The sequence below is a fragment of the Aythya marila genome (genome assembly GCF_965140915.1).
Source record: "Aythya marila genome assembly, chromosome: 14".
Lineage (NCBI taxonomy): Eukaryota > Metazoa > Chordata > Aves > Anseriformes > Anatidae > Aythya > Aythya marila.
In genome coordinates this window covers 13,255,052-13,267,804 of record NC_139055.1, presented here as the reverse complement: position 1 = coordinate 13,267,804, position 12,753 = coordinate 13,255,052, and the positions used below count along the sequence as shown (strand labels likewise).

The 12,753-nt window shown below is 43.0% G+C and overlaps 1 protein-coding gene across 3 annotated transcripts in view; it reads left to right on the top strand.

Moving 5' to 3' along the window:
- GRIA1 (glutamate ionotropic receptor AMPA type subunit 1) overlaps positions 1 to 12,753 on the top strand; it is a gene marked incomplete at both ends in the record, with an annotated part of 120,543 nt that overhangs the window by 96,643 nt on the left and 11,147 nt on the right. For all 3 annotated transcript variants that reach the window (XM_082771452.1, XM_082771450.1, XM_082771451.1), the window contains 2 exons: positions 7,830 to 8,028; positions 8,553 to 8,800. In XM_082771452.1, the coding sequence (XP_082627578.1) occupies positions 7,830 to 8,028; positions 8,553 to 8,800 (447 nt within the window). The remainder of the gene's footprint in view (positions 1 to 7,829; positions 8,029 to 8,552; positions 8,801 to 12,753) is intronic.

Below are 12,753 nucleotides of genomic sequence, written 5' to 3'. Positions count from 1 at the left end.
AAAAATGAGGAACGGTAATATATAATCCAAAATATTAAATCTTTGTAAGAAAAAAAGAAAACAACCTTTTCATCGAGCGGACTTTGTAGAAGAAGCTGAGGGAGGGCACATGAAATCTAGAAACACAACAAAGGACATGTGCACAATAGGCCATTGTTTAAAAAGAAGGATGGCTGCTGTTAAATTCAGGGCCACCTGAGGTTGAGGAAGTTCCTTAGTAATGAATCTCCTGGGGCACTCCAGTGAGTGCTTCTGACAAAATTTTATGCTTGTCACCTTGTGAATTTTTCTCAGCAAAGCTAACATATGTCACCAAAGTGAGAAAAATACGTGAAGAGCCTTTTTTACAGTGAAATTTTTGCTCAAAGGCATGATGAAAGTTGCTTTTTCCTTGTAGCAAAAGCTGGCAAAACTGCAAACAGGGATGACTTTGCCTTTTACCAGAGCTTCCGAGCAGCCCAAAGTAACTACGTGTTTCTCAGCGAGCTTCTGTCTAAACATTCATCCCTTAAACTACCCTGGTTTGCAACGTGGCGAGGCACATTGTGCCGATACTTAAGAGGATCGCTGTGTATTTCTTTGGGTCTATCTGTTCTGCCTTTCAACCTACTCCTATATTTTCTCAGCGTTTCACCTCATCCCTCTGTTCTAGCTCTTTCCTATACTTTTTTTAGCAGCCTTCTGGAAGAATTGGGTGCATTCTCCTGCAGTTTTGGGGATAGGGATCTCAACTCAGCAGCCGGTTCTGACTGCTCAGGGATGGCAGCTCCTTCAAGCAAAGAACATAGCTCAGTTGTGCAGTTCTGCTTTGTGGGAGTGTTTTTGTAGTACATGGGGCCTGCTGAAGTCTAGGGGAACTGCTTGCCCATTTCAGTCCATGCTTGTGTGATGTGTAGTGCTTCCAGCACCTTACTTTGCTGGTTGAGCAGGTGAGTTTTGCTGGTTGAGTTTCAGCAGGCTGCATTGCTCAGCCATTGAAGGCCATAGGAGGGCACAACCTGCAGACTGCTCTTGAGCCTATAAATTAGCTGCTGCTTAGCTGGGCCCACCTAGTGCTGCCTCTGTGTGCTGGGACTGAGTGTTTCAGGAAGGAGAAATGGGCACAGAAGAATGTCAGAGCCAAATTCCACCTGGTGACCAATGCTTCAGACCTCCCACCCAGGTGAAGTTCATAAATGTGATTCATCCTCTTCTTCCACAGCTGGAAACTGAATTAGAGACATGAAATGAGCTACTCTGGATCTCATATAGTGTGAGGGCTTCCCAAGGAACAGAAGAAGAGCCCTTGGCTGCTAGTCCTCTGCTTAGGTCGCTAGGTACCTCTCGCCTGTCAAAATGCTAAGTGAACCTCTTGAAAACAGCACGTAGCTGATACTTTGCAGCTGTCCTAGCTCTGATAACTGGAGAACCACAAATGGCAAGATACGTTTCTGTCTAAGCAGGAATACTAATTTTAGAAAGAGGTTTTGCCCATTTAAAGGGAAGTTGCAGAAAAAATGCCAATGCAGTATGCAAAAGAAGAGATGAAATGTTCCAAAACCATTAGCTTAGATGGAAACAATAAATAAACTGTGATTTGTAATTAAGGCCTCATATGGATGTATGCTCCTGTTTGAATATTCTGCATATTTGCAGGCAATATGTTCAGTTATTGCAATATTTACCCAGCAAGTGACCTTAAGGCCCCTTTGTAAAATGGCTTCAGCTGAGATTCTGCAATCTATATTTCTTCCTTCCAGCATGTTGGTTTTGGGGGTCGGATGAGCTGGCATGGTTTGCATTAAAGCACGAGGAAGGGCAGATCTCCAGCCCACACAGAAAAGTTAAGGAGCTCTCAAGATTTTTTGTTGTTGTTATTAGAAATTAGAAAAAGATAAACAGGAGAGATACAGCATGGGATTCCCAGTACCTGTGAACCTTCAGCTGCCTTACCCAATCTCAGTGATTAAAGTTACTCACAGAGAATTAAAATTTTCAGCTATTACCTTTGCAGAGAAGTTGTTATGGGAGCTCAGGAAGGAATAGTTGATTCGTAGTACTGTTTATAAGTGCTCTCTGAACACTCAGTGTTAAAGCCCAGCATTGCAGTTGGGACTCCAGACTCTTGTACCAGCTGGTTGGATTCAGTAACGAGTAAATGTAAGGTAACAAGGGCAAGAAAAATTAATAATACAGCACGGACAGAGAAACATGCATTATAATCACTCCAAGTTCATGACAAATGGTAGCTCATTCAAATCAGTTTTGCAGCATGTGTGTGATGAATGCACCAAGAGCTGTTCCCAGCTCCATATCCCCACAGTAAGTTCACATGGCCATGGCTATTCACAGACTTCTCAAGTAAATCTGGTGTTCATGTCAGCATCAGAGATAAAACAGTAAGACCAGTCATTCTAGACGGTATGTGACACACAGAAAAAGCTCAGCTCATTTACATTGATGGAGCTTAATGCTGAAAATTTGTTTAGAATAAGAACAAAACGGGAGCAAAATATTTTCAGCTAACCCAGTACCAACTCAGCCCTCAGACAGAGCCATGAAATTATCTAGAGTCAGTATCAAATTAGCAAAGTAGTGTTGGAGATCAGAGGATCTGTGTGGGTAGAAGACCAAAAGTGGATTTGACCCACAATCAACAGAACAAGCATACAGGAGCTTTTCTTTCCACAGTTTTGCATAAATTCATTCAGTGACAAATATGTCAGTTAACTAAGTGAGCCTTTATTAGAATAGAATTTAACAGCAAATCTGGGAAATCCTCCCAAAGCAACTATGGCTTTAGAATCCCAGATTTGCGTTTCTAATTAAAACGCTGTCAGTTTAGGTGTAATTCTCCATAAGAAATGGATTTGGTAAGGGGGAGGGGAGATGTGGGAGAAAACCGAGATGCTGCTCGAACAGTTTTCTGATGACATTTATTTTGTATATTTTTTTATTATAGTGTTAATGTTTTTGTAAAAATGTATGATGCTTCTTCTAATAAGATGGCAAAGCAGAGGCAAACTCCTGTCGGTTTTTCATACCTTGTGCAAGGGATAAGATCAAAGAGCAAATTGTTTGATCAAGGATTGTATTTTGTTTTAAGAAATAAGAGATTATAGCTGCATGATTTTCTGTTTTTCTGTGAAGAATCCATCAATGCTAACGCTAAAACATTACAAAACAATCACTGCATGGGAACAAAGGGAACTCACAATTGTTTTCTGCTTTCTACTGGCAAAATGGAGTTGCTTTTGTAAGGAGTGAAAAAAAAACAGTGTTGCCTAAGTGAGAAAATCGAAATGATTAATTTCAGCTGTGTCATTTGCAGTATTTCCATTAGACAGATATAAAATAATACATTCCAGAATTACCTTTTAAATGATATGTGTGGTAGGTAAGACTTTAATGTATTATAAAAGCTGATAGAAGAGTATTTGTAATGAGAAAGCAGAAACAAAATTGTTTACTATGTCAAAATTATACCTTTTAGCCCTTCAGAAATGAAACAGTAAGTAATAGAAAAATGCAAAGCTTGGATGGACCCAAGCCAATCATTTTCAGAATGCTACTTTTAGAGGACTTTTGTGCCCATTATCTTTTCATTCTAATTGTGAATATTAAGGTTTAATTTACAATTTCAGAAGTCTCCAAGGCACTGAAATTCTGGTTCTCAACCAGCTGTAATTTTAAGATTGTAATTGTAATTTTAAAATTGTGCACCATGGGTAACGAGGGCAGAGTATTTACTACTACTATTTCTGCAAGAGTGATGTTGGAAAGGAGCTCCCCGGTCCTGTTACTGTTCTGTGGGGGGCAGGCAGGCCCCCAGCTCTAGGAGAGGAAGGGGGGATGATTAGGTCAAATAGACAAATTCAAATGTCAGAACTATGGCATATCTTTAAAGTACTAACCAGTGTGCTCCATCTTACCTTAGCTCTGCAGAGGACTGAGGCATTAAATCGTTTCCACATGGTAGAGAGCTGATTGCCTCCATGTTACACTTGGGCAGGTACGGGGATATGTAAATTCTCAATGCAGGAGGATTTAAACCCCACACTGCCCATTAGAGAAGAGAAACGAACTTTGCTAGGGCTCAAGACGTAAAACATTTGTAACCGTGGAAGGTCATTTTCTGTTTCCTAGCTGTGGAGTGAGATTTTCAAAACCTCAAAGTGACCTAAAAGTACAAGGTATATCTACTCCTCTGCAACTGCTGTTATTAGAGCATAAACATAACTCCAAGTCCCACTGGCTTCTGACCAGACTTTTAGCTCCCAAGTTTTCAAATGACTTCCAGAAATGGAACATTATCTCCTGAATTACAAAGGCACTTTTGCAAATGTGTCCCTGGATGGTAGCACTGCTGCTGTCCTGCATGGTGTACAGAAGTAGCAGAACAAGGCTGTAATGGATATTGTCTTTCCAACCACTTACTTCTGGTAAGCAGTAGTGGGCATTGGCTCAAAATCTGAATGGGCAATGTGGTTATCCAGAGAAATCCAGTCCTGTTCAGCCTGTGTTCACTGCTACTGAGCCACAGAGATGCGGTATGGGATCGCATCTGCTTGTGCCATGTTTCCTTGTGACTATTATCATACATCCTATTGTACAGCAGTAGCCTCCAGGAGACTCCCTCGCCAGCCAGAGCTCCTTTGTGTTAGATGCTGCACCACCACAGAGTGAAAGGACGATGTCCTGAAGAGCCCATATGCTAAGTGATTTCTCTGCTGTGTGTTTACCAGCAGTTTAGATTCACAGCTTCTAACTCTAAGTCAGTCTAGCAACAAGGGCTAACACTGCCCATTAGTGGTGTCTGCGGCGCAGTATTATACAGATGAAGCCCTAGCCATGCTGGCAGTCACAGCAAGCTGTTTATCTCCTCTCCTTTCCTCTGCTGTCTGTGCAGTTGAGCACTCACCTACTCACAGCATCTCACTTAATGAGGAGAAATGACCAGCACGAGCAGTTTACGCAGCCCAAATGAAACCAGTACATGATACGGACACATCCCATACCAGCTTGCTCCCATGGGAAAGAAGCTTCTACTCCCTCTCCCTCTTTCCCCAGCCCTTCTTGTTGCCTCCCAGTCTGAATACGCCATAGTTACTTTTTCATGCTGTCACCGCCAGGTGCGGAGCTGGGAAGCATAAGCCATCTGCAGCTGACAGCAGGCAGCCCCCATGGGATAAGCCAGTAATGAATACTGCTCGGATGCTGAGGGTCTAGAGGCAGGAATCCGGCTGACTGCCGCTGAAGGGATTGAAACAAGAAACAGAAATATCCCAGCTTCGTCAGGAAGGAAAGGCTGTATAATTTGCAGCTGGAGATGAATGTGATTATTTGCCATGCAAATGGATTTTGCCAGCTCAAAGTGGCCTTCATCAGCAGAGATTGTTGTATTTGACATTATCCGGTTACTTTTGTTTAATGCCTCTGCCTTTTCTGAGCGCTTCCTTCCCTAAGCACACATCATCCAGACTAATTAGAGACAGGTATTTTTTTCCTCTTCCCCATCAATCTGAAGGCATGTGAGCTGAATCCATAGCTGCCTCCCTCTCCAATCCCTCTCCAAATCTGAAACGAAAGGTAAATATGTTTGTGCTGACAGTCGGCGCTCTGAGTATTCTCCACAGGTGGTAAGCATGGTGGTGACATTTATCTCCTCTAACTTCAGCTCCTTAAAAATTTACTGTCTGGTCCAATCTAGTGATCCCAGTTCCTTCAAAACTCATTAGAGAGGGAAGTCACCAGAGAGACCTCCTCTCCACCTCCCCGTTCATCTCATGGGTTGTTTGGTGAGTACATCTCTCCTGGAGAGTTGAAGGTAGGGTAGAAGAACAGTGCCAATCTTCCAGACTTTCCATGGGATCCAGCACTCCCACAACAAACCTCTGAGCCCCCTCTCTGTCTGGCAGTGAGGGGGAGGCATAGAAGAAATTAATCTGGAATTAGGACCATCAGTCTGGTCGGCAATGTTGCTGCAGTTGCCAGCTAAGGAGGAGGTTTGCATGAGACACTGCAGGAGAGGGTAACAAGCATATGGCTCATAGTTGGAAACCAGGCTATGGACCTGAAGAAATCTTTCCATAACTGTCTTTCCTTTTAAGATGTGGGTGGTTAGGAAAATAATTTGTAAACTCTCTGTAGTAGCACCTTGGAGATAGGTCCTGTAGACTATCTGAAAAGAAATTTAGGGGTGGATCCTTCAAAGTCATTCACTGTGCTTGGGTTTATGGTGAGATGGACTTTGCTGTCTTGACTCCAAAATGCCCATTGGAGGAAGTAAGCAGAGGCTCTGCTTCAAAAGATGAAACCCCAATCCAATTCTAGCCATAGGAGCTGGTCTGTAATCAGTCTCCAGGAGCATGGGACTGAGAGCATGCGTGCTGGGATGACTTTTATGCCCACACGTGCAAATGTGTGCTTTCTGCTTTGCCCTGCGTGCTGTGAATGCAGGTGTAGGAGTCCTGTCACTGTGCTCTTGATGCCTTCTTTCTGCTAGGAAGTGATCTCAAAAAGTTTTGATTACAAAGGTTTCAGGGCAGGTTGATTTAAGTGGAGAGATTACCCCGTGTTTTGGGGGAGCTGCTCCCATCACATTGGCAGTGTTTAAAACCACACAGGACAAACTAAAAATGCATAATCTTGGTAAGTTTTGCCGCTGCTGAACTATGTGGGTTTAGTCTCTTTCCAGCACTAATTTTGGTGATTAGCAGTACAGGATTTTTCCCTCACTGGAGCAACGGAGCATGCAGGTTTGTTTGTCAAGTTGTGTTAGCTCACAGTAAATCATAGAAGCTGGACCCAAGGCTTCACACAGACCCAGGCATAGCATGCTACATGCTGACATGAGCTGATCCAGTGCCCTTAGCTGGAATGAGATATCTCCATTACCATCTGATAAACCATGTTTCTGGGCAGTGACTTAGGTCAGCAGAAAAGCCACACTAAAACTTGGACTCCTACAAAGAAATGAGCAGCGTTTCTCATGGACAAGCCCTCCCTATTCACTCTGGCTTTGTAAAACAGCATCATGTTTTCTTCTGTCTGGGACAGTGCTCTGCATTTAGAGAAGGAGAGTATAAATAATTAAGGCAGAATGTGTGATTTCTGACCACTCTAAAAATTATCTTTTACTCCTAAAATGCTTTGAAAAGATTTTAATAAAAACTAATGCTTGTTTGACTTATTTATCTCCATAGTTAACCAATGGTTACAGATAATTGGCAATTTGGTTGCAGCAAGTGCAAGATACTTGGATTTTAAGGCGTTATTATGAACATCTTGTCTAGCCCTCTGCTGAGCACAAACCAGAAAATGTCAGTAGGCAAATTATTCATTAAGGCTGTAGCTCCTCTCTGAGCTTCAATATGTCTTTTAGAAAAATGTTGAGTTTTGATTTTTAAACTTCAGGCAATGGAAATATGGTTTGTATATCTTGTCTGGTTCCATGCTGGTGCTCCTTTGTGCTGTAGGTACATGCCATAAAACAGACCTCACCAGAACTATTGCTCTGATGGGCATTGTCCTGTCCAGCTAAACTTTCCTGGTAGTTGTCTACACATTTTATTATTAATGCTATTATATACCCTGAAATTAATTGAAAATCAACACAGGTTTGTTCTGTTTCTTGAGTATTTTTTTTCACTGTGAAATTTTTTCTTCCTCTAATTACATTGACACCTTGAAAAACAGATTAAGAACTGAGACAGACCCCTGGCTTCCCTGGAAGTAGCTGGAGAATGTGTCTTCGGGTGAATGCCCGGGTAGATAATGGGCCTGCAAGAGCAAGCTGCATCTTTTAGACCTTCTCACCCCTCCAGTCTGACTCTCCCCTCTGTGCACAGGTCTCTCTCCGGCCGCATAGTCGGTGGCGTCTGGTGGTTCTTCACCTTGATCATCATATCCTCCTACACAGCTAACCTGGCTGCCTTCCTCACGGTGGAAAGGATGGTTTCTCCCATCGAGAGTGCAGAGGACTTGGCCAAGCAGACGGAAATCGCCTATGGGACCCTGGAAGCTGGTTCCACTAAAGAGTTTTTTAGGGTAAAAAGGAAACTTTAATGGAAACATTTTTCTTAGCCCCCTGTTTGGCAAGTCTTCCAGGAATGTCCTACTCACCTCAGCCCAGGTCTGTTTTTTCTCTTGCTTACCATTTCCATGTTAGGACTTTAGGAGTTGCCCCTAGGACAGCAAAAATCCTGTTTTCCCCTGGCTGCTCTGAAGGCAGGCAGTGTCTCCAGCATGTGATATTCTGCAACTGTAAATAAAAATGTGGAATATCCATGTGCTTCCCCATATTACATACATCTCCTGACTTCCACCTTGGTTTGCCCTTGGTAAATCAGTAGAACCACTTGCCATACACAAGTATCCTACCCTTCCTGTGGCTAGGTAATGATCTGGGCCCTGGTGCAGGAAATGGCCAGAGGTTCATTAACATCCCATTACCTTGTTTGTCTTCCTTGTCCCATCTGGTATGTGGGTAAGTGTTCAGTCACACCTGGAAATCTGAGCTGGCCCCCAGACCTCTGTTAATGCTTCTGTTGGGTTTCTGCTGTCCTATGCAGCGATCCAAAATAGCAGTGTTTGAGAAGATGTGGACATACATGAAGTCAGCCGAACCCTCTGTTTTTGTGAGGACAACGGAAGAGGGGATGATCCGGGTGAGGAAGTCGAAAGGGAAGTATGCCTACCTCTTGGAGTCCACCATGAACGAGTACATCGAGCAGCGGAAGCCCTGTGACACCATGAAGGTGGGAGGTAACTTGGACTCCAAAGGCTATGGCATTGCAACACCAAAGGGGTCTGCACTGAGGTAAGTAGCTTGGATTTGCTTTCCTTTGCCAGCCCACCCAGCAAATCAATGTATGCACACAGTTCAATCTCCATTGCCATGTTAATCACAAAAGCTTTGGTCAAGGAGGCGGGGGAGGTGGAGGGAAGGGTGTACAAACACTCAGAGTGATGTGCAGGGAAGTAAAATGCCCAGCTCCCATTGAGCAGCAATGGAAGCATCTAATCATATGAGCCCTGCAATTAGAAACTGGATCTTGACTGATCCACTTAATGTGAATGTTTGCGTTGTATTAGGTGATGGCAGGGGGGCTGCTGTGGTGTACCCATTGGTTTCACTGAGCATTATCTGGAAGGGGTGCTCATCCTGTGCCATGTGAAATGCACAGCTTTGCAGAGTATGGTATTACCCTGGCTTGGATCCATCCTTGCAGAGGGAGCTCTGAGGGGAAAATATTTTCATGTCTTCTATGAGGAATTGCTGCTTGGGAAGGGTGGGAAGCCAGCTTTGAGAAAGTCCTGCAAAAGGTGCACGTTTTAATTTACCAAATAATTCAGAGTCAGATTTTGGCAAGCACCAAATTTAAGGCAAAGCCAAAGGGCACAAACCCTGCATTTCTGAGCCCAGACCTGCAGCTGTCACATGCCTTTGCCAATTGCCAGGTAAACTATGTTCAGAGACTTTCCTTTAAAAAGAACACTGAAAAAATACAAACCTGAGTTAATAACAGAGCTTGGGCACTGCACACAGCCATACTCCTTCGAGGCATGAACTGGCCACCTGCAAAGTGCATCATGCAAATTTACCTGCACACAGCAGTGTTACCACAATCTGCAGACTTGCATGGGATCTGAGTCGCACCAGAGGTGTGATATGGTTCCTTTCAGCAGTGGCCATGCAAATTCTTCATGTTACACTCATGAAGAATAATAATTCTAAGTACTCTGATTGATGGTCCAGCTGAATTAATTATTTATTAAACATATTGTGATCAAAATATTTTGACCAGAATAGTATGTGTGGCCTTATACTTGCCTGTTGATATAACCTAGTGCAGAGACATGTTCTCTGAGTACTGGCAACTAGCTGAGCCTTTGCTGATGAATTTAGCTGGTCACACAGCTCCTGAGCCAAGACTAGCCCAAAGAATCAAAGCCATAACAACTGGTAGTGGACTAGACCCAAGGATTTTGGCTACTACATTTATTAAGTCAGGTCAAATTGGATTCAGCACTTCACATATCAGCAGTTGCTGTAGGTATCTTTAGAAAAGCTCATGAATGCAATGCAGGTGGTCCAGAAAGCAAATCTTGCATCCAGTGTGGTTCAGGCTCTGAAGTGCCTTGGGGCCCTCCAAATAAGGTGGATTTTTTCTCACAGCTTTGAGATGTTTTCCATCACACTCACACCATTGTTTGTTTTCTGTCTTGCAAATACGGAAATTAGGATGCAAGTCTGATTCTATTTATTTTTTTTTAACAGCAATCTTGTACCCTAATTTTGGTATTATAAAAACAAACAAACTGGAACATCCTACCTGTCTTGTAATTTGTTGGCATGTGAGGGAGCCATTTATCATACTTCTAAGAGAAATAAGAGAAAATGAAAGAAAGAAAAAGTGCATCAATCACTATAATTTTGCAGCTCCAAACATCCCTCTGCTAGGCATGATTCCAAAAATTCCTAACATTTCTTTTTATTTCCTCTTTTTCATCCCAACTGCATGTAGAACGAATTTCTTATGGGCCTAATGGCAAAGGAGGAATGCTTTATTTCCCATTCTATGGTGTTTCTTTGGAACAGTTGCTGTCAATTTTTGTCCCATCATGTTTGTTTTGTTCCTGTTGTTTTAAATGTTTTAATCCTAGTAGTTCCTTACAGTCTTCATGTAGTGTCTGTTATCCCTTTGGCGTTCTTCACGTGTGAGATTGCCCTGAGCAAGGTGGCATTCATGAGGCATCTGTATAGCACAGTCAACACATCTCCTATTCAGGTTTCATCTTCACTCACATCTGTCCACAGAGTAAAAGCTCTGAGCCAGGTTTGGAGTTACATGTGAGCCAGGCCTAACTTAGGTTGGGTTTGTTCTAGAAGCTGGGCTGCATTTTTGTATTTGCTGCAAAATTTCACTTTTGAAGATAGGTTTTCCTCATTTAGGTATAGATTATTATGAAAAGGTCCTAGAGAGATGAGCTAAATGAGAATTCATCTTTGTTTTTCTTGCTTCTACTTGGGATCAAAATGCCAGGATATTGGCACTGATTAATGAAAAGGATGTTGAAAATCCAGAAGTAATTATATGTGTTGTAGCAGGTACAAACATCCCACCCAGGCCATCAGTTAATTCTCTTGGACTGCTAAAAGAGCTTGTTAGCTCCTAGGTGAATCTGGCTTGGAATATCTTTTGGTTTCCAGATGTTACAGTGTAGATGCATTTAGGTATAGCTGAGAGACAGTGATGGGAGGGTAGAAGGTACACCTTCCAACACCAGCTTGTTCAAGGTGTGGTCCTGTCTCACATGAGATAGTCAAGCAGCTGCAAAACCCATTGATTTACCTGGCAGGAGCTCTTCTACTTGCTGGACAGGTGATCAAAAAGAGGCCAAAAAGCCAAGTTGTCCAAAATGGAGGAAAGAAAGCAAGAAATCCCATGTGAGACTCAAGGAATTGGAAGGAGATCTGGGAGGGCAAGTTCTCCAGAGCAGCCAGCCTGACAGCAAAGTTCTCTAGAAACCCCATGAATGTGAGTTGGTTCTCCTAGGGCTTGGGAACAAATACAAAACATTCCCTGTTAAAAACTCACCTCCTTCCAGGACCCCAGACCCCTAAGTCTTTCATCAAAATACTCTCAAGATGAAGTACTGCATGTTCTGTATACTCCCCACGAGCTGAAGAGAGAGAAGGTTATACAAAATGAAGCCCCTCAGGAAAGATAATACACCGTGCGTAGCTCATGGCCCCAAAGATCATATGGCTGATACTGTGTTCAGGGAAACTGTAATGCATTTACTTTGTTAACAACTTGTACCCACATAAAAGCTGCAATGTATTTTGGCTCATTAGTTAACTAATCTTTTGCAGATGGTTCAGACATTAGAATGCTAATTAACCTGTATTCTGTTTTAGAAGACAGAAATAATTGTGATTTACTCAGTGTCAGTCTTTCTCAAGCTACACTCACGTGTTTCCATTGGCTTTAAATACATCCAAAGTTAGACCACAATACTGGTACAGAAAAAAAAGGAAAAAATATTCAATTCTATACCTTTGCCTTCTCTTGGACTGGTAGCAAGTTTGACTGCATCTGGATTTTGCTTTTTGAAGGCTGGATTCTGCCTGAAGGAGGCTCCCAGTCCTTGTGAAGGCTTCAGTGCTTGGACGGGATCCCAACAGGCAGAGCCTCGCAGGCTCGTGGAGGTCAGCAAATCCCTCTTGCTCACAGCCAGGCTTTTTTAGAATTGCAATGTAAGAAAACAGCCCCCTTGGTGAGGATTGCTCAGTGTAGTACAGAGTGCTATATGTACATGAGCTGTCTGAGATGGGAGCCTCATGGTCCTTGGCCTTTTTCAAGACCTGCTTTATTGGTATTCAGGGTCTGTTGGTGGACAGTTCAGCTCTCCATCTCTTCCTTGCTTTTTAAAGCCCTCTCACATTTGTGTCTCACTGATCTTAGATTTTTTTTCCCTTTTTTGTGCAATGTCTACACCAGCATTGCACCTGGTATCCAGGATCCAGAAACAAACTGTGCTCATGTGCAGTCTGTTCAACCCACTGCTGCACGTCCAGAGGGAAGCTGCACCCTCATTATTTGCAGCTGAAATCAGGGAGACGTACAAACTGCGGCCCAGTTTGGGATTTGCAGGCTATCCTAAATCCCGATCATTGGTCTTCTTTCTAAATGGCAGAGTCTGTTCAGCCTCTAGACTCTTGCAATGTTTTCCATGCCTGGTGAGGTGCATGTATAAAACATTGCA